The sequence below is a fragment of the Herpailurus yagouaroundi genome, unplaced genomic scaffold (genome assembly GCF_014898765.1).
Source record: "Herpailurus yagouaroundi ecotype Mexico unplaced genomic scaffold, PumYag 139, whole genome shotgun sequence".
NCBI classification, from domain to species: domain Eukaryota; kingdom Metazoa; phylum Chordata; class Mammalia; order Carnivora; family Felidae; genus Herpailurus; species Herpailurus yagouaroundi.
The window spans coordinates 58,552,613-58,572,160 of NW_024412394.1; the positions used below are offsets into that span (position 1 = coordinate 58,552,613).

At 39.2% G+C, this 19,548-nt stretch overlaps 1 protein-coding gene across 1 annotated transcript; it reads right to left on the reverse strand.

The window, feature by feature from the left end:
- Window positions 1-4,581: 4,581 nt before the first annotated feature.
- LOC121029175 (ATP synthase subunit f, mitochondrial-like) lies at window positions 4,582-5,064 on the reverse strand. The gene is made up of 2 exons (XM_040473098.1): window positions 4,901-5,064; window positions 4,582-4,687 (listed from the first exon to the last, which is right to left on the reverse strand). The coding sequence occupies exons 1-2, from the start codon at window positions 5,062-5,064 to the stop codon at window positions 4,582-4,584; spliced, it is 270 nt and encodes an 89-aa protein (XP_040329032.1).
- Between the last annotated feature and the right edge of the window lie 14,484 nt (window positions 5,065-19,548).

The window sequence follows — 19,548 nt, forward strand, 5'->3', positions numbered from 1 at the left end:
GAGCAGTGCTAGTTATTCACAGCCTGGCATGTGAAAATGGGATGACATATTTAAAAATATTTATATATCTCCATAGATCAATTTCAGCAAACAATGGTAACTTCATAAAGAGACATTTCTAACAATCTGAGCTCTTTCTCTTGAGAGATGGGGAATTTTCTTTCCCTTGCTGCATAGTTTCTGGCTATATGATCACATGTGGATACTATTATTGCACTGAGTTGAAAATTGTGTTAGATGATTTCTGAGATCCTTTGTAAGCCTGTGGTTCTCTGACTCAGTGATTCTGTGAATTTATCTTGAAGAATTTACAGTTATGCAGCCTCTCAATTACCAACTCCCCACTCCTCTGTGTATACTTCTCCTTAATTTGGTCTCATTTATTGTTGTCTCCATAATCCTCCAAATGGAACCTCTGTGAATATCTTTCTGTCCCTTGCATATGCTGTGCTCTGTCAGTCTCCCACACCTGGAATGTCTTCTGTTCTTCCTTTAAGGCTTAGCTCACGTATTACCTTTCATGAAGCTCTTTCCTATTGTTGTAGTCTAAGTTAAAGGAAACTGTAGTTTCCTTTTCTTATTTCTCCTATAACTGTAATCTAGGTTACAGAATATGGGGAAACACATTCATGTTTTCATAAAACTAGATATACCAGCAGAAGACAGAGGAACTTCTACAGTAACTTCTGTGGTTTCTGTGTTTACTTCTTATGTACGAGCTCTTCACTTCTTTGTAAGTTATAATGAGGAGATTATTCAGTACTTGATTATAAATTGTCTCTCATAAATTTTTTGCATCTTTAAACTCTAAGTTTTCTGGAGCTTTGCATTTGCTTTGGTTCCCTTTTAGTGCCTCTTACAGTGCTAGGGTCATAGTAGGTGGGCAATAAATGACTGCTAAATTAAATGAAAGACTGTGGAACCAGGTGACCTGGTAAGCATGGTGTGCCAGTGATTCTACAGAAGAAGGTTTTCTGCTAGAATAGTATACATCAGACTGCTTTTGAGATGTTCTATTCCCTTGTGTGAATGATTTGGGAGAAGGTTATGCTTTAGTTCTCTTTTTCATTGTCTTTTAAGAGCAGAATGAGCAGAATGGGAGCAATAGAGATGGAATAATAGAAATGGCTTAGAAAGAAAAGGAGGGAAAAAAGACAGGGCTGCCAATCTTTTCTGAATCATGGCAACTTTTACTCCCCATTTCTTTCTAAGAAATGGATGATAATCTCAAAATGTCAGCCTCTACCTAATTTTTCTTTTCTCTGCTTGGTATTTTCTCGAGCCAGAACCACTGATGCCACAAGCTGTATCTTAACCACTTAAACCTGTTTTTCTGGAGACAAGGAATGTATATCAACAAAGTTGGCTCTGCCATCTTGTGCAGCTTAAATCGAGCTATGCCATCCTAGATTTTGGATTCGGTGTCCACTTCGTGAATCATCTTTACTACTTCCAAAGTTAGCTGATCTTGCCAAGAGCTTGGTGTCCAGTGCTCAATCTTTGAGTGCCAATTTTGCCTTTTGGATGAATTTCTATCCTACTCAGTTTTGGTCATACTTTCCCACGAGTATCATGATTTCTTGTCTAGAATTGTAACTCAGCTCTAAAGGTTAGCCTAGTGGCAGGGACACTGTTGTTCTTTGTTTTGTCTTATAGATACCAGTTGTCCTTCAGGCCTGGAGGCCCCCTTTTTATCCTGACCTAGTTATTGTTTTTTCTGTGTGCAAGGAGAATCAACTGAGGTATTTGATGCCCATTTCTCTTTTCATAAGTGTTACCTGAAGTCTAGATCTCCCGCCTCTAAGAATCAGACATGGTGTTTCACTGGCCTGTTCAGTGGCTATGTCGATTTCCATGAGTATGAGTTTTGAGTTAGGTCTATAGTCTTTTTCTTGACTCTGGTGACTCAATCATCTGTACATGGAACCTGACTTGAATTGTGCTTTACACACTTAATTTGGTGGAGGTGAGGTGGTCTGAATGACTTTTGTCATTTACTAGAGAAGTGGGACTTGTTGAGCCTATATTGTCCAAGATTACATGGGATGTTAATAGATGTTATTTGAAAAGATGTTTCCATGGTCAAATGCTTTTGGGAAACACTGAATTAAACATAGTTAAATAGAGTGTTTAACTGAAATATGACTTTCTACGTGGAATGCTTGAATGAATGGCAGCATTTTCCAGTTTTTTTGACCATGGAACCATTTCTTTTGGGGACATCTCTTTTTTTTTTTTTTAAATTTTTTTTTTTTCAACGTTTATTTATTTTTGGGACAGAGAGAGACAGAGCATGAACGGGGGAGGGGCAGAGAGAGAGGGAGACACAGAATCGGAAACAGGCTCCAGGCTCTGAGCCATCAGCCCAGAGCCTGACGCGGGGCTCAAACTCACGGACCGCGAGATCGTTACCTGGCTGAAGTCGGACGCTTAACCGACTGCGCCACCCAGGCGCCCCTGGGGACATCTCTTAATAGCTCAGGGAATACTAATGATCCTTGTAAAACCCATTTTAGTTTGGTCTGTTTCTTTAAAGAATAATTATAAATTTTGTGTAATAACACTATGGTCATTAGGCTTTATAGGCAGAGAGTAAAGCTAGTTCTGTGTAAATGCAATGGCAATTAAGAATAAATCACAGTTAAGCTTGTTCTATGAAAATAATTTCCATGTTAAGCAAAATACATATTTATACTTTAATAATCTATACATAATCTAGAGAGAATAAGAATTTATTTTATAGCAGAAATGTGACCAAGAAAATCTCTAAGCTAGCTTAATGCCTTGAAAAAGATCAGAGGTTCTTTCTTTTTTTGATCTTTTTTGTTCTCTGATATAGAAATGAATGTCTCAGATACTAAATATTTCTCTCTTAGAAGGTCCTAAAATGGGGCACCTGGCTGGTTTGGTCGGTAGAACATGTGACTTTTGATCTTGGGGTAGTGAGTTCCAGCCCAATGCTGGGAGCAGAATTTACTTAAATTAAAAAAAAAAAAAAAAAAAAAAGAAGGTCCTAGTCTACAAATCCAGAGATGTTGTTCCTCTTAAAATACATACATGTGGCAAATGTGAATATCTTTCAAGGTACACAAAAATTAGAACTGCCAAACTTGGCAAATAAGAATACAGACGCCTAGTTAAGCTTGAGATAAACAACAAATAGTCTTTAGTATACGTATGTTCCCTGCAATATTCTATCTGGAAACACCAATATAAATCTACTTAAGAGGCCATTTATCCAGTGAGTTTTGTGGCAGAGAAGGAAAAACAAAACCCTCACATCTGGGTTTCCTCAAATCTATCACTCGTTCCCCAAAACAGGGATGGAGCTAAAACAGGAGTAAATCTATTCAGAAGCTTGTACTTAAAAAAAAAGTTTTTTTAAATTTAATGTTTATTTATTTTTGAGAAAGAGAGTGTGAGTGGGGAGGGGCAGAGAGAGGGAGATGCAGAATCTGAAGCTGTCAGCACAGAGCCCTGCATGGGCCCAGGCCTACGAACCATGAGATCATGAGCCAAAGTCTGGCACTTAACCAACTGAGCCACCCAGACACCCATAGAAGTTTGTACTTTTTTTTTTTTAATGTTTATTTATTTTTGAGACAGAGAGAGAGCATGAACGGGGGAGGGGCAGAGAGAGAGGGAGACAGAATCGGAAGCAGGCTCCAGGCTCTGAGCCATCAGCCCAGAGCCCTACGCGGGGCTCAAACTCACGGACCGCGAGATCGTGACCTGAGTTGAAGTCGGACGCTTAACCGACTGAGCCACCCAGGTGCCCCTAGAAGTTTGTACTTTTTAAGGTCTAGAGAGGTTCAACCAGTTAATAATGTGTTTCCTTTCCCCAGTCACAGCATTATAAGCCTAAATGTGGCTCCTAAACAGCTATTGTACAGTCATTTGATACCCTGAAGTCCTCCAAAGACTGAATCTCTCAAACTCAGCCCCCCGATCCCCTCATGTAAACATGTTGGGCTGCTGGTCACCTCTTCCAAGCATCGGGGTTCCCTGGATAAAGGTCATAAATGAATTAAGAAGCATGTGAATTACCTTGTGTATAATAAATTGACACTCCAGGAGCGCCTGGGTGGTTCAGTTGGTTAAACATCTGACTTTGACTTAGGTCATGATCTTGCAGTATGAGCCCTGAGTCAGGCTCTGTGCTGCCGGCTCTGAGCCTGGAGCCTGCTTTGGATTCTGTGTGTCCCCCTCTCTCTCTGCTTCTCCTCCACTCACATGTGCACGCGCACGTGTGCTCTCTCTCTCTCTCAAAAATAAATAAACATTGAAAAAAAAAATGAAGGTCCTAAAGCTAATCAGGAATGCTTCCTATGGAAGTGGTTTTAGTGCCCTAAATATCCATCTTTAATCTTTCCATTTACATTTATTCAGCACTTCTTTTTTAGAGATCTGCTCTATACCAGCTTTTCTAGCTTCTATTAGAGTTCTTATAGGTTTTTCTTTCCCAAGTACCAGTCTTCTTTTATTGGATGTTAATTCTGAATTAGGATATGAAAGGAATCAAAGGTACTGGGCAAAGGTCACGCTCAAGAATGCCATATGTGCCTCCACGCTGGGCGCCCTTCAGTGGTACTTGCATAGCTGCTCATGTTTGAGTTCCTTATAAGAATAGTAGTTGAATAGCCCATAAGCTGCCAGCACCATAGAAATCCCAGCAATGCCCCCCTTTCTTCACGTTGACATACTTTAAAAAATGTTTATTTACTTATTTTGAGAGAGAGAGAGCTCATACACACATGAGGGGGAGAGGCAGAGAGCGTGAGAGAGAATCCCAAGCAGATTCCGCACTGTAGGTGCAGAGGCCACTCTGGTTGGATCTCTTGATGGTGAGATCATGACCTGAGGTGAAATCAAGAGTCAGATGTTTAACCAACTGAGCCACCCAAGCGCTCTGGCATACAGGTACTTGTAATACCGATAGTAACCTCTTTGAATTTCTCCAGTGATGGCTTTAGGGGTGAAATCCCTCATCAGTATCCAGCTTGGCAGCTCTCCTAACTTCACATCCATGAGCTTCGTCTCCTTCACTGGTAGAGCTGACGCCATCTTGGAGTACTGGGTGTCCTCTATGCTGTGGCGCCCAAGGATTATATTATAGGTTTGCTATTAATCTAGATTTTTTTCTTCTTTAGAAAGGGACCGTATATATAATTTTCTTTGTAAATCTTTACTACATAGGTGAAAATTATAAAACATAACTAATATTTACTGTTAGTTTAAGCCAGTACTTTTCCATGGATAATGATTACTATGGACAAGCATGTGTCAGAAAAGAATATTGGGAAAATTAAATTCAGTTAAATAAAATACTTATCATCTGTTCCAAACACTGTGCTTGATGGGTGGGACACAGAGATTAATAAAGACAAGAAAAAGTAATTCCTTCATCCCATCTTTTGAGGAAATCTGTAACCAAGTGAGAAGAACCCCCTTCCCACTGAAGTAAAAGAGGGGAAATAAATCCCAAAGGCTGAAAAACAGTTCAAAATATATCATTTGATTGTAATATAAAATAGCTGTCTTTTGTGTCTTTATTTAACCTTTATGGCAAAAATACTGCACATAGAAGAGCTTGATGACAATGTGAGTATATTCAATGTTATATTTCAAAGATGGAAATCAGTGCCTGTGTATAATATATTCTGTGTGTTTATTTGAGGTCAGACTTGTTAACAAATATGCAAAAGATTTGCTTGGGTAAGGTAAATAGAATTTAAAAAGTAATAGCATGTTAAACCATTTTCACATTTATTGTAAAGTTTGAGACCTGGGGAAATACAAGAGAGCCCAGCATTAAGTTTTTCAAATCATGTGCCTCCCACCTCTAACAAGACATGGGAGAATGAAGAGTTCGAACTACACTCTTTTTTTCTTAATTTTATTTTTTATTTTTTAAAATTTACATCCAAATTAGTTAGCATATAGTGAAACAATGATTTCAGGAGTAGATTCCTTAATGCCCCTTACCCATTTAGCCCATCCCCCCTCCCCAAACCCCTCCAGTAACCCTCAGTTTGTTCTCTGTATTTATGAGTCTCTTCTGTTTTGTCCCCCTCCCTGTTTTTATATTATTTTTGTTTCCCTTCCCTTATGTTCATCTGTTTTGTCTCGTAAAGTCCTCATATGATTTTTGTGAAGTCATATGATTTTTGTCTTTCTCTGACTAATTTCACTTAGCATAATACCCTCCAGTTCCATCCATGTAGTTGCAAATGGCAAGATTTCATTCTTTTTGATTGCCGAGTAATACTCCATTGTATGTATATACCATATCTTCTTTATCCATTCATCCATCAATGGACATTTGGGCTCTTTCCATACTTTGGCTATTGTTGATAGTGCTGCTATAAACATTGGGGTGCATGTGTCCCTTCCAAACAGCACACCTGTATCTCGTGGATAAGTGCCTAGTAGTGCAATTGCTGGGTCGTAGGGTCGTTCTATTTTTAGTTTTTTGAGGAATCTCCATAGTGTTTTGCAGAGTGGCTGCACCGGCTTGCATTCCCACCAATAATGCAAAAGAGATCCTCTTTCTCTGCATCCTTGCCAACATCTGTTGCCTGAGTTGTTAATGTTAGTGATTCTGACAGGTGTGAGGTGGTATCTCATTGTGGTTTTGATTTGTATTTTCCTGATGATGAGTGATGTGGACCATTTTTTTGAACTACACTCTTGAAGAAGTTTCCTGAAGCTCAGGAAGTTGCTCAGTTAGTGAAAGTTTGGACTGGAATTTCAGTGAGATCTTTATATTCTACTCTGTGAGAAAATACACACTTTTTATAACATAATTTTTCATAAATTTTTTGATGAGAATTTTTTTTTAAGTATTAAACATTTTTTAAAAGTGTTTATTTAGTTTTGAGAGCAAGAGCATGAGCGGGGGAGAGCAGAGACAGAGAGGGAGACACAGAATCTGAAGCAGGCTCCAGGCTCTGAGCTGACAGCACAGCCCCGACATGGGGCTTGACCTCATGAACCATGAGATCATGACTTGAGCCGAAGTTGGATGCCTACCTCAGCCACCCAGGTGCCCCTTGGTGAGCAATTCTAATGCCATGCATTTTGTTTGTTTCTCTTTGTTTAGAGAGTTTCTCATTAAGCCTTTGAGTTTTGTGTATAAGAGACTTTAGAACGAGCCACCATAAATTCCCAGATTCACTGCTTGCTGGCCATGGGAACTTGAGCAAGCCACTGAAGCTTCTCTGAGCCTCAGTTTCCTCATCTATAGAACTGAGATAATAATACTTTCTTTACTTATTTCACAGGATTGTTGTAAGGATCAGTGATACAATATATATAAAAGTGTTTTATGAGCATGTTTGAAGTATTATTATTAATATAGAGTTTCTCTAATTTCTGTCCTAAATATCTCTTTCCTCTGTCCAGCCACTACTTTAGTCAAACCCTCTTTATTTGTACTCTGGATTGACTATTAAACTAACCTCTCAGCTTATGTTGTTTTAAACCTGGTTTCAGTCAAATCTATCATTTAAGCTACCGTCAGAATGATCTTTCTAAAATGCAAACTTCCATCATCTATTGTAGTCCCTCAGTGGCTCACCAGTGCCTGAAGCATAAAGCTGAAATGTCTTAACCTGGTAGACCGAAGTCTTTGTGAATTTTTTAAAATTTTATTTCTAGTCACTGCCCCTATGGCTCTCCTCTGCTGCAGTCATATGTAACTTCTTGTAGCTGTGAGTAATTACCCAAACCTCTCTGTCTTTGTACATGCTGTCCCTCTGACAGGATGCAGTTCACACACCCTAGTCTAACTGTTGAGTTCTGACTTATCCTCCATGTCTCAGCTCAAGGTAAATCTTCTGGACATTTCCCTGTCCTCTGTGCCCTCCAGGAAGAGCTGGGTGATGCCACACTCTACCTGTCACATCATGTAATAACATTGTGTTCATTGGAATAATAATAGTATCTTCCTCATATGCCGATTCTGCATTAATATTTATAAAACTGTCAGTAAATAGCCATTAAGAATCAGAGCTATCATTCTTTGGGAGAAGAATGATATGGATGTACCAGAATCCTGTTCAGAAAGCTCTTTCTTAGATTTGTTGCATCTGGAGCAGCATTCTGGAATTTGGGTTTCATCAGATGTCCATGGTCAATATAGTGGAGCACACGCACCACACCAAATTAATTAATTTGAACATTAATTAATGTTCAACTTAAATACTAATGTGTACTTAGTTATATCTATTTTTATATTTCCTATAACAATAATGGAAACACTTCCCCTCAGATTACTTTGTTTTTCTTTTCTTTTTCTTTTTCAAATGTCAGCATATAACTCTGTTTCAATTCTCCTTGGTCTCACTGAGGCTTATTTATTTCACCATCCACACCACTTGGGGGAATGTCAGGAGAGGAAAACAGAAAAGAGAGGGAAGCAGCAGGTTTTGTAGGTAATTACTACTTTTGTGATGCTGTGTGGCTGAGTGGCACATCTATTACTGTTTCCTCTAAACTCCCCCTGGATCCAAGGGGAGTTATTGTTGCAGGGAGCTACTAGGCTGACCACTTCTTAGTCCTTTCTTCTTTGCAAGATGTGAGAGGGCTGAGAATGATACTCAGATATAGATGTTTTCAGTATAATATGAATAAGGGACATCAATTATAATGAAAACAGATGTGCATACTTTTCAGTTTCTCTTTATGAGAAAATATAGGCAATACATCAAGAAGCCAATAGATTATATATTTTGAGTTGTTATTAATAGATAATAAATGTTATTCCTTATTAAAATTCTGTTAACTCTTAGAATTTAAATATTAATCATAGAACTCTGACATATGAAATTTAAGGTATTAAGTTTTGTACTAATGAATGAGGAACTTGTCAGGGAAAATACATTCCAATTTCCTCCCAACTTTTTACTTTTAATGAAGAGAGCACCAATGGTCACTTTACAGATGTTTCATTGTCAAATGCATTTGTTTGGAGAACACGGCTTTTATCTCTGTGATGTCTGTCTACTGAGCACCTACTGCCCTGTTGGACACAATGTGTTTATTGTGTCGATGATTGTAAACATTTTTTCCTAATGTTGATAAGTTTTCAAATGGTAATTTTTATTTTTTACCTCCTGTTCTTAACAGAGTAGATGTCTCTCTTCGTTGTAAGTTGGTGTATTAAAACTTGCCACAGCCTGTTCATGAAACAATTTTATTTATTCCATTGCTTTCAGTTACATAGACAAAAACAATCCAGCCATTTTCCTGAACTATGATGTACTTCTCTCCAAATATCACTTTTAGGCTTAACCAGAAATCTTGTCTTATTAGTTTTATTTAAAGCCATGTTATTTTGGTTCTTGGCCCAAAGATGTACTATATATTGGTAACATTAAATCATAAGCGTTTTCTTCAGTTGAATGACATAAGGGGAACCTGCTTGAAAAACTATTCAAAGGGTTTACAATAAATCTTTTGTGCTTGAATATTAATGCTGAGTAACCTTCAAAATTGGTTTTGATTGTGGTGGTTATTTTAAAATGTACACATATACCAAAACATCAAGTTGTATCCCTTAAATACCTGCAATTTTTATTTGTCAATTATACCTCAATAAGGATGGAAGAAAGTCTAATTAAAAAAAAAAAAAAAGGATTACATATGCCACACTCACAGTATGTATATACATATAGAGGTAGGCTGGCAAAAAAGAAGAGGAGAAAACTTTTCTTTTTGAATTTAAACATATGCTGGGAACGGGCTGAAATTATGCTGAAATGTGGTTGGTATGTGCCAGTCTATATTAGTGGACACTAGAGAGCAGGTTGACTTTCTCAGAGACATGTGATTTTAAGCAGAGCTTCTTAGTGGATAGAATATGGTGATTTTTAGTTCCTTTCCATGTCACAGATTTGGACTTAAGATCATATTGCTTAGAAAAACTTAGAAAGTTTTTGGGAAAACTCCCCAAATCATTTTAAAACCTTTTAACAGGATAATATAGTTACATTATTCCCTCTTAGGTATCGGCTGGCAACTTATTTTATGGGAATAAGTGTATTTGGGAGCAGATTCTTGTTTTCATCAGACTATTGTCTTAACTTTAGGTTTAAAAAATCTTAAATTTTTTTTTAACGTTTGTTTATTTTTGAGAGAGAGAGAGAGACAGAGACAGAGACAGAGTATGAGTGGAGGAGGGACAGAGACGGAGACACAAAATCTGAAGCAGGCTCCAGGCTCTGAACTATCAGCACAGAGCCCGATGCTGGGCTTGAAACCACAAACTGTCAGATCATGACTTGAACTGAAGTTGGACACAACTGAGCCACCCAGGTGCCCCCAGATTAAAAAAAAAATCTTTAAAATGAGCTAACACTATAACAATGCTACATTTTGTTTGAAAAACTGAAAAATTATACAAATATAATTAAAAACTTTATCATAGAAAATCTCAAACATGTACAAAAAATAGACAAAATTATGTAATGAAGCCCCATGTATCCATCTCTTAGCTTCAACAATGATAATTTCATGGCCAATCTTATTCCATTTGTCCAAGTCATTTGGAAAGAAGTGTCTCTTTTCTGCTATCCTTTCTTTCTTCAGTTGTTCAACAGTCACGATTTGATTAAAAAGAGTCATTGGTGAGACAATGTTAGAAAATATTTAGGAATTTTTCTGCCCTTCTTGTTCCCATTTATTTTGAGTGACAGTTCAATTTAATGCTTTGTAAAAATGTGGTTCAGCTGGATGGGTGTGGCTGAATCCATTCCTGAGGCTCTTCTGGTTGTCCTTTGCTTTGGTGATATCCAGTGGCTGATATCCAGCTGGTTTTCCAAGGGGCAGATTTAGGACTTAAGGTGGTGCTAAGACACAGCCTTATGAAAATCTTGGCTGTCCTTTCCCCAGCTGCCTGCTGCACGGAGAGTGAAGACTGGTAACCATGCAGCACATTTGACCCTCAGAAACAAATGTACTGACCTTCGAGGAGGAAGCATCAGAGCATTTTGCATCAAACCTCTTTTCAGACTTTTTGATGAAAATAATGAACGATAGACGGCTTTGCTCTGAAGGAGACACTTCCTTCCTAAGTACAGTCCCTTTGTGTCTTTACTGTCTCTGTTGTGTGTGTACAATTGAAAGAATAGCTCAGGAGACCCTTTGCCCACATCTATTATGCTGTTATTCCATCTGTCTGTGGAAAACCAGAAAAAAACCGTGTTAGGTCTTGCCTTATGGCAAATTCTGATCCACAGTTGCTGTTTTCCCACACTTACTTAAGCTTCTTTGCACAGCTACTGGCACAAAGGCCTGAGGGCTTCCTTCTGAATGGGAGATACTTTTATAGTCCCAGCCCTCTGGCCTTGCCTCTGGCAGATACAAACAAACAAACAAAAGGCTACTTGGAGCGGACTTCCAACAGTAGAAACTGGTTCATGGCCACAAGAGGAGAAGGCATATTAGAACTGCAAGTGTGTGCTTTTACTAGGCTGAAGATTGGCAACATTTTGTAATTTTTTGAGTCATATAGGTATTTTTATGTAATCTTTTGAAATGAATTAGCATGAAAGAGCCTCACTGGAGAAAGTGACTGATTTTTTCATGCAGGCCTGTATCACAATGTAATGTGTTTGCAAATTGAGGAATGGTTCCAATAAATTTGGAGGAAGTATTTAAAAGGTGAATATTAGGCGGCATATTATCATAGTCCTTATAGACGTGAAAAAATACAGGTTGTCTTTGTTAGGGTCAGGCGTAAGACAGGGTAAAGATAGGAGTCAGAGGCTAAAAGATTTTAGCACTCAAAGGCTTTATTTGGGAACTAAGGTCTCGGGCGAGGTTCCGTGACTCAGGGGGAGAGAGAGAGAGAGAGAGAGAGAGAGAGAGAGAGAGAGAGAGGAGTCAGGAAAGTCGCACACGTGTGGTGGGGTGGGGTTTTTAAGCTGCAGCGGTTCGGGTTTAGGTCCGGGTGGGCCTTTTCCTCGTCAGGTCGTACTGTCGCTGGGTGATTGGTTGACCTCCAGTTCGTGCTGGCAGCTGCTAGGGGCTTTTCGTTGGGTTGCTCTGGCAAGATGGCCGTCCCCCTGCTGTGGTTCCAAGGACATCCTAACAGTCTTACAAACAATGTTTTATTTTAAGTTACACTGAATCAGGTTTTGGTTTCCACTGATGTGGTGTTATAACCATCTCACCTCGTGTATCAATGACCAGATTGAGCCTGGAGAATAACTTCATGGACTATTGAAGTTTTAGGAAAAATGGAACACATGTACGGCTCTTGGTTATCCATGACTTCTATTTCTTTTGGCTATCTATCTTCTACCCAAACCTAGATTGGCAGAACAGCTATTTTCAAGCTTGATAAAGAATAGAAGATTGGAATCAATGATTGAATCTAAAACTTTTGGGAAACTGAGTGTAATGCCCGAAGTTCCGAAACCTCCCACAAAAGTCCACCAGAGTCGTGAGTCAAAGCCAAGCGGCAAGGGTCGTTTATTGCAGGTTCGAACCTGGTCCCCTGCGCACTTGTCGCCGGTGATGCAAGAGGCCTCAATCAGGGTTGGTACAGCGTTTTTATAGACAGAGACAAATAGCACAGGGGAGGTTTCAAATTATGAGGGGCCTGATTAGTTGATTTTAAAGTAAGGACATTTGTTGTTCTCTGATTGGGCGTCCTTTGTCTGTCCTTTGGCGGGAAGGCTTTGTCCGTTACTTGTGGCGGGAGGAAAAAGGGGGAAGGGGGAAGAGGGTAGGGTAGGTGGGGAATGTGCTTAAGCAAGCAGGTTTACGGAAGCGAGAAATGCCGGTTAGTTTATGTACAATTACTCATTCCATTACCTATCAGACTACATTTAGGAAGGTTTACAACCCATTCTACTACACAGCGGGTTACATTCAGGAAAGGCTTCACAATGCTCGTAGCAAACAGCAAGCAAAACAGACTTCTCAGCAATTGTATTTCTTATCAAAGATCCATAATAAGCAGAAAAGAGAACCTAGCTTTAAACTAAGGCAGGGCTGTCATTTGGATTGTTCCTTTCATGAGTTTACAAATTTTATCTGGTTTTAGAATAAATAGGAAACTATATGATGCAAGAATGTCCCCTACCCCAATAGATAATAGTTTTAAAGAAACCCCATATTAGGGAAAATGAGAAAACTGGGAATTTAGTTATGAAAACAGAATTAACTGCATTTTACCAACATTTTGAATGGAGGAAATAAATAAATGTTATTGAGAATTTCCAGACTTTGAATTGAAATAGAATAGAATGGAATACAATAGAACAATTAGGTAAATCTCTGCATTCACACCTATATCCTTTCAGCTCAAGTAGCTTCTCTCAAAGTCAGAGGCATTTCCATAGGAAGGTGGGATTTCCCATCTGAAAGATTTTGAAAGCAAAGGAGAGGAGGCTTTCCCCTAGCCTCTTCACTGTGCCTGGCCTAGAGACAACCAGTTTTGGATTTAACTCCATACCAGTCCAGTAGCTGTCACCTGTGTGTAGGGTCACTTGCCCTACAGTATGGAGCAATTTATGTGCAGTCACCAGTGGCTGCTTTTCTTACAAGGGGTGTCTTTGTGAGGCAGCACTTGGAAAATCACACAGTCCACTGCAGTTCATCTCCCAGTTTTACCTCCGGGTCCTGGTGGCCAGCTTTCCAAACTTGCACTACAATTTGGCTGTGATTTTTTTCAGCGCTGCTGTTTTTCCTTCCTTCGTCTTTTCTTCCCAATGGAATTATATGCCCATAATTTTCAATTTTCCATAGGGCACTTTTGACCCATAATTTCAATTTAATTCCATTTAGAATACAACTGGATGACTATTTAAAATTCTGGTACAGTCTTGCTTTCCTCTGATATTTCAATCTAGTCAAAAGATGGATGATGAGATAATAGATATTTGTCAAGATTTCCTTGGGGTTTTTTGACACGTTAGTGTGTTCAACTTGCATTTCTTAATTTTCCATTCCTCCTGCACAAGGATGCAGGTCGCTGGACTACAGCTGATTCATCTTGGCAACTGACACTTCTTTGTGGGGTTTCTGGGAAGCTGGGAGCAGACCTTGCCCAGGGTTATCATGTACTGTATGGGGACAGAGAGCTGTGAAGCTAGCTTGTAGTTTTAGGAACTAATATCTACTTCTTCTATCATGGACCAGTAGCTACTGACCAACTGGTTCAGGAATATCCAGTCAGCATTCAAGAGATTTATCATAGGCATCCCAAAGTACGTGTCATGAAAAAGGGTTTTCAAATATGCTGGCAAAATGCTGCATAAGGCATTATTGTCTTCGAGATTTATAATGCATATTAACTTAAGACTCCAAGAAGTCCTGCACTAAAGAAGCCTGTTTGTCTATATTTAATTCAGTGTTTCTGAAATTTATTTACAAGTTACCTTATTTATTAACATCTGCTGGAATTTCTAATTGAAGGAATAATTTTTTTGGGAATTTTGGGTTAGGCCATTTCTTTTTAATACATTTTTTATTTTATTTTATTTTATTTTATTTTATTTTATTTTATTTTATTTTATTTTATTTTATTTTATTTTATTTTATTTTATTTTTAAATGTTTTTATTTATTTTTGAAGGAGAGAGAGAGAGCATGAATGGAGGAGGAGCAGAGAGAGAGGGAGACATAGAATCTGAAACAGGCTCCAGACTCTAAGCTGTCAGCACAGAGCCCAACATGGGGCTCGAACTCATGAACTGTGAGATCATGACCTGAGCTGAAGTTGGATGCTTAACCTACTGAGCCACCCAGGTGCCCCAATACATTTATTTTTTATATTACAATTTTTTTAATGTATTTTTGAGAGAGAGACAGAGCGTGAATGGGGGAGGGGCAGAGAAAGAGGGGGACACAGAATTTGAATTGTCAGCACAGAGCCTGATGCAGGGTCAGAACCCATAAACTGTGAGATCTTGTCCTGAGCCAAAGTCAGACGCTCAACAGACAGCCACCCAGGCACCCCTATTTTTTTTATTTTTAACTTAAAAAATTATTTATTTATTTATTTATTTATTTATTTATTTATTTGTTTGTTTGTTTGTTTGTTTTTAGAGAGCGAGCAGGGGAGAGAGACAATGGGGGAGAGATATAGAATCTTTTAATGCAGATTTTAATGCAGAAGGAAGAATGTGACTATAGCAGTGAGTAAAGGTGGACAAACTGAAAATGGGATACTATTTACCTCTCTTGGTAGACCGACCAGATCTTCCAAATGAAAAGTCACCCAGTTAGTAACAAAAAGTGATAAAACCAGGAAAATGTGCCTTAAAATTCAGATGTCACAGGGTTTTATTGTAGTCCATCCAGCCCAGGGGTCTTCCTTGGTAAGAACATGTTCTTTTTGACAAGTTAGTTATGTAATCTGAGTGACCATTTTTTCCGATACTAGCCTCTTATTATTCATGAATTTTTCTGAATTGGTTACATTTCAGTCTGTTTAATTTCTTAATGTTCTGGACTGAACTCATATCTTCAATGGACAAAAGGATCAGGGCCGGCATGCTTGACTGGCTCAGTTGGTGGAGCATGAAACTCTTGATCTCAGGGTTGTGAGTTCAAACCCCATGCTGGGTGTGGAGCCTACTTAAAAGTAATTAATTAATTAGTTAATTAATTAAAAAAAGAGTCAGGGCCATTGTCCTCTGTCCCTCTTCCTTGCTCCCTTCAGAATCTCATTGCCCATACGGGGCCTTCAGAACCTCTTTGGCCTTACCCTGATTTACCACAACTTCACTGTTTGTTACTCATGCCCAGCCGCTTCTCCAGGTGAGCGTATTGTCCATGGATGTGCCCCTGCCTTACTATCTTTGCCTTTCCTGAGCAAGGGATATTGGTCTGATTGGTTCATTACACTTTTATCAAGAGCTTACCGTTTGTCCAGCGTTGTGTTAGGAACTGAGGACATTAGAAGAATAAGACATTGTGTCCCTGCACTTTCAGAGTTAATAATCTAGGGGACTACAGGCAAATAAATGGATCATTTCAATGTAACGTGGTATGCGATGATAAAGGTAGCACAGTGTTCTATGAGAGGTATAAGGAGGGTTGCCATATCCAGCATAGCGCAGTCAAGGAAGGCTTCTTGGAGGAAGTGACTTGTGACTTGAAGGACAAGAGTAAAGTAACAAATGAAGAGGGGCATGGTATTAAGGGTAGGTTTCCTAGGCAGAGGAAAGATTATGGATGAAGGCATGGAGGTATGAATTACAAGGACTTTGGTATTGCCAAATGTGAACTTTGAGGCCAAAAAAGGTCAGAGATGCATCTCTGTATTCAGTCTATGTATTCATACATAGACTCAACTCAGGCTGGATAACTTCCTAAAGGATGGCAAGAACAATTTATCTTTGTGAAGACCCAAAGGAAGCAAGGAGAAAAACATTTAAAAAGATCACAATACAGAAGGCTGAAGTGGCATGGGTGAGATTCTTTATTGCCTTGGGATTTTCCTGGTTTTAATTGCTTTCTCTCTCTCTCTCTCTCTCTCTCTCTGTGTGTGTGTGTGTGTGTGTGTGTGTGTGTGTGTGTGCATCTGTCCCTCTCTGTCTCTGTCTCTCTCTATATATAGTTGAAGAAGGTATAGTTTTTAATTTTTTTTTCAACGTTTATTTATTTTGGGGACAGAGAGAGACAGAGCATGAACGGGGGAGGGGCAGAGAGAGAGGGAGACACAGGCTCCAGGCTCTGAGCCATCAGCCCAGAGCCTGACGCGGGGCTTGAACTCCCGGACTGCGAGATCGTGACCTGGCTGAAGTCGGACGCTTAACTGACTGTGCCACCCAGGCGCCGAAGAAGGTATAGTTTTTGGTGATGATTTGTTCTACTAGATTCTAAGCTAGGCAACACTGAGAATCATTACCTTATAGCCAAATGCTGGACACAGGTGTCCTGATAATAAGCAATGAGGATTGAGGTTAATATGTCACTTATAGAGTGTAACTATTTATTCAGCAAATATCCTTTTTCATGGGCAGGCATCATCTTTGGGGCTGGGCATGTGTTGATAAACAAAACAAGAGGTGATTCTTGTCCCCTTCCTCAGAGTTTCTTATCCAGTTAGGAAGAAAAGAAATTGAAAAAGTAATTATAATTGTGTTATACACAATGGGGTTTTCTAACTAGTATATGAGTAAGAGTACGCTTAGCAATCTTATTTCCAAGTATAAGTGGGGTCTGAGCACTCATACACACAGAAGATGTCTGCAAGGAGTGTTATCCTTATCACTGGAGTAAAAGCTAATAACTCCGTGGTCATGCTCATTAGTTTTGGGATTTCCTAGTAAAATTTGGCATTAAAAGACTATCGCTGAGCAAAATCAATCTTAGAAATGATCATGTTATGGGTTAAAGCAAATTGCTAATGTGAAAACCAAGCATAACTCTTTTTACCAAAAGCCCAGGAATATTTTAACCAAGGGCTCCATCTGTCAGTAGGGGAACTGTGGTGTGGTGTGTAGGTGGTTAGGTAATGTCGCCAGAAGCTCACTGACTGCAGGTTGTGACAAATGGCTGACCCCTAGGGCCACCAACCCTGGCTGCCTGGTGCTCTGCTTGGCCCCTGCCGAGTGGCTCCTATTCTCTCACTTCTGACCAGACCACTCCTCTAGCCCGAGGCAGGTATTTTCATTATGATGCATAATAACATCGAATGGACTTTGTAATTGAATGAGCATCATACACTGGAGACTTGTGATGGGCTCAGCTCATCAGGATTTGAAGAGGGCTGTGTTGAGGGAGAGTGGGTGGTGGGGGGCTGGGTCTGAAATGGCAGCCAAGGGACACTTGCTGGCTTGTGCACTCTGCTTCTGCAGCCATTTGCTAAAGCAAATCGGAAACAAAGGGTCTTATCAGTTTACGATGGCATAATTATAAATAAGAATTTGTGTTTGTAGTAGTAATGATGAGTGAAAACAGGAAAAAATATCCTAGTTGGATATATCAGCTTTCTGTGTACACAATTTATAACAATAAACTGTCTTTGGATCTCAGGATTCTTCCTCATGATATGTCATGGACACCAAGATTTATCAGGAATGTAGTCAGTCTCTGCCTGGGGAGGGAGTACATGGTGTGAAGAGGAAAGAGTGAACCTACACGTCCTTGGCCTCTTCCCCTAAGTTAATTATTGCTCACATTTTCTGCTGGTCAAATACTTACCTTATTCACCGATGGCTGATGAGACAATTTCTAGTGAGGTGGTTACAGGTAATATTGTGAACAATGAATATGGTTTAATGAGTTGTATAGTTGAGGGAGAGGGGAGAGAGAGAGAGAGTGGTTGAGTGTATGTGTACATATTGGGTGAGGTGAAGGAATTAGTCATTGTTTGGATAAATGTAGTTATATTCTCTAATGGACAGAGGGCTATGGCATGAATCATCCCAAATGGAGGAAGAAACTTTATTGAAAAAAATTTTTTTGTAGTTCCATCAATACGTAATGTCAGGACAAACAGCCTTATATTCAGTATAGGAGGACACTGTGTATTTGACAACACAACACATCTATCAGTGGTGTAAGTGTCTAAGTCATTAAAAAAATACAAGGTAACTGTTTAGTGTTGCCTGTTCAAGAAGAGGAGGAAGAAACTTTAAAAATTATATCTGATATGTGATGTGGGTTGTAACGTGCATTTCAAATGTGCATATCTGGATTGCCAGGAATTAACAACATTGTACTTGATTCATTCAGTGTTCTCTATACACATTTGTTAAATTACTTGAGTGCCAGCAGAAAATTCATTTTCTGCCTACAGTCTAGCATAGGGACCAAAATGCGTGTGCAATAATGAGGAAATAATTACATGGGAGATGGTATGAGTCAGGGTACGAAGATAGTTGGAGCAGGGATGAGGAACTTCCATGAAGAAGTGGAGGGTTGCTGGGGGAGTAATGCTTGCAGGAAATACCAGGTGTGGACTTCAGAATGATTGGCGGAAGGCTTTGAAGTTAGAAAGATCTTCAGGAAATAAGGCTCTTGGGTAATATAGAGTTTGAGGCACGGAGGAGCTGAACTCCATCAACAAGATGGGGACCAAGTTGAGCAGGTAGTAGCTTGTCCTTCCAACACTGATCCAGAGCTGCGATGGTGTGATCTGAACTGAAGTATGACTACAAAGTGAGACATCTTTCAGATGAAGGATTTAAAAAACATGACGAAGAAGATGTGAGGAGGGTGGGAAAAATGTGAGTCAAAAATAACCCCCAGTTATAAATCAAGGGATCACAATTAGAATGGTTCAAAGACATCCACAGAATAATAAAGCCCTGCATTTATGACTTGTGTTAGAAATTGCTAAGGGGGTTTCTCTGCAATTAATGAGAGGTTCAGATTATCATAAGAGAATGGAAGAAGCATGACTTGTGACATGTTTTTAAGCCTGATTCTCCTTTCTACTTTGGATCTGTAACGGATGCCAGAAGAACTCTCCTTTTACTTAAAGGATTACTGCTTATACTGGTACTTTTTTTTTTTAATCACTGAAAATTTTTTTCTCAAGAGACACTGAATTGTAGAAACAAACTTCTGAGATTTCTCAGAG

Coding starts and splice junctions, on each gene's coding strand:
- LOC121029175 (XM_040473098.1), bottom strand. CDS start 5,064: ATGGCGTCAGCTCTACCAGTGAAGGAGACGAAGCTCATGGATGTGAAG. Junction 4,688..4,900: donor CTGTATGCCAGAGCGCTTGG/GTGGCTCAGTTG, acceptor GTCAACGTGAAG/AAAGGGGGGCATTGCTGGGA.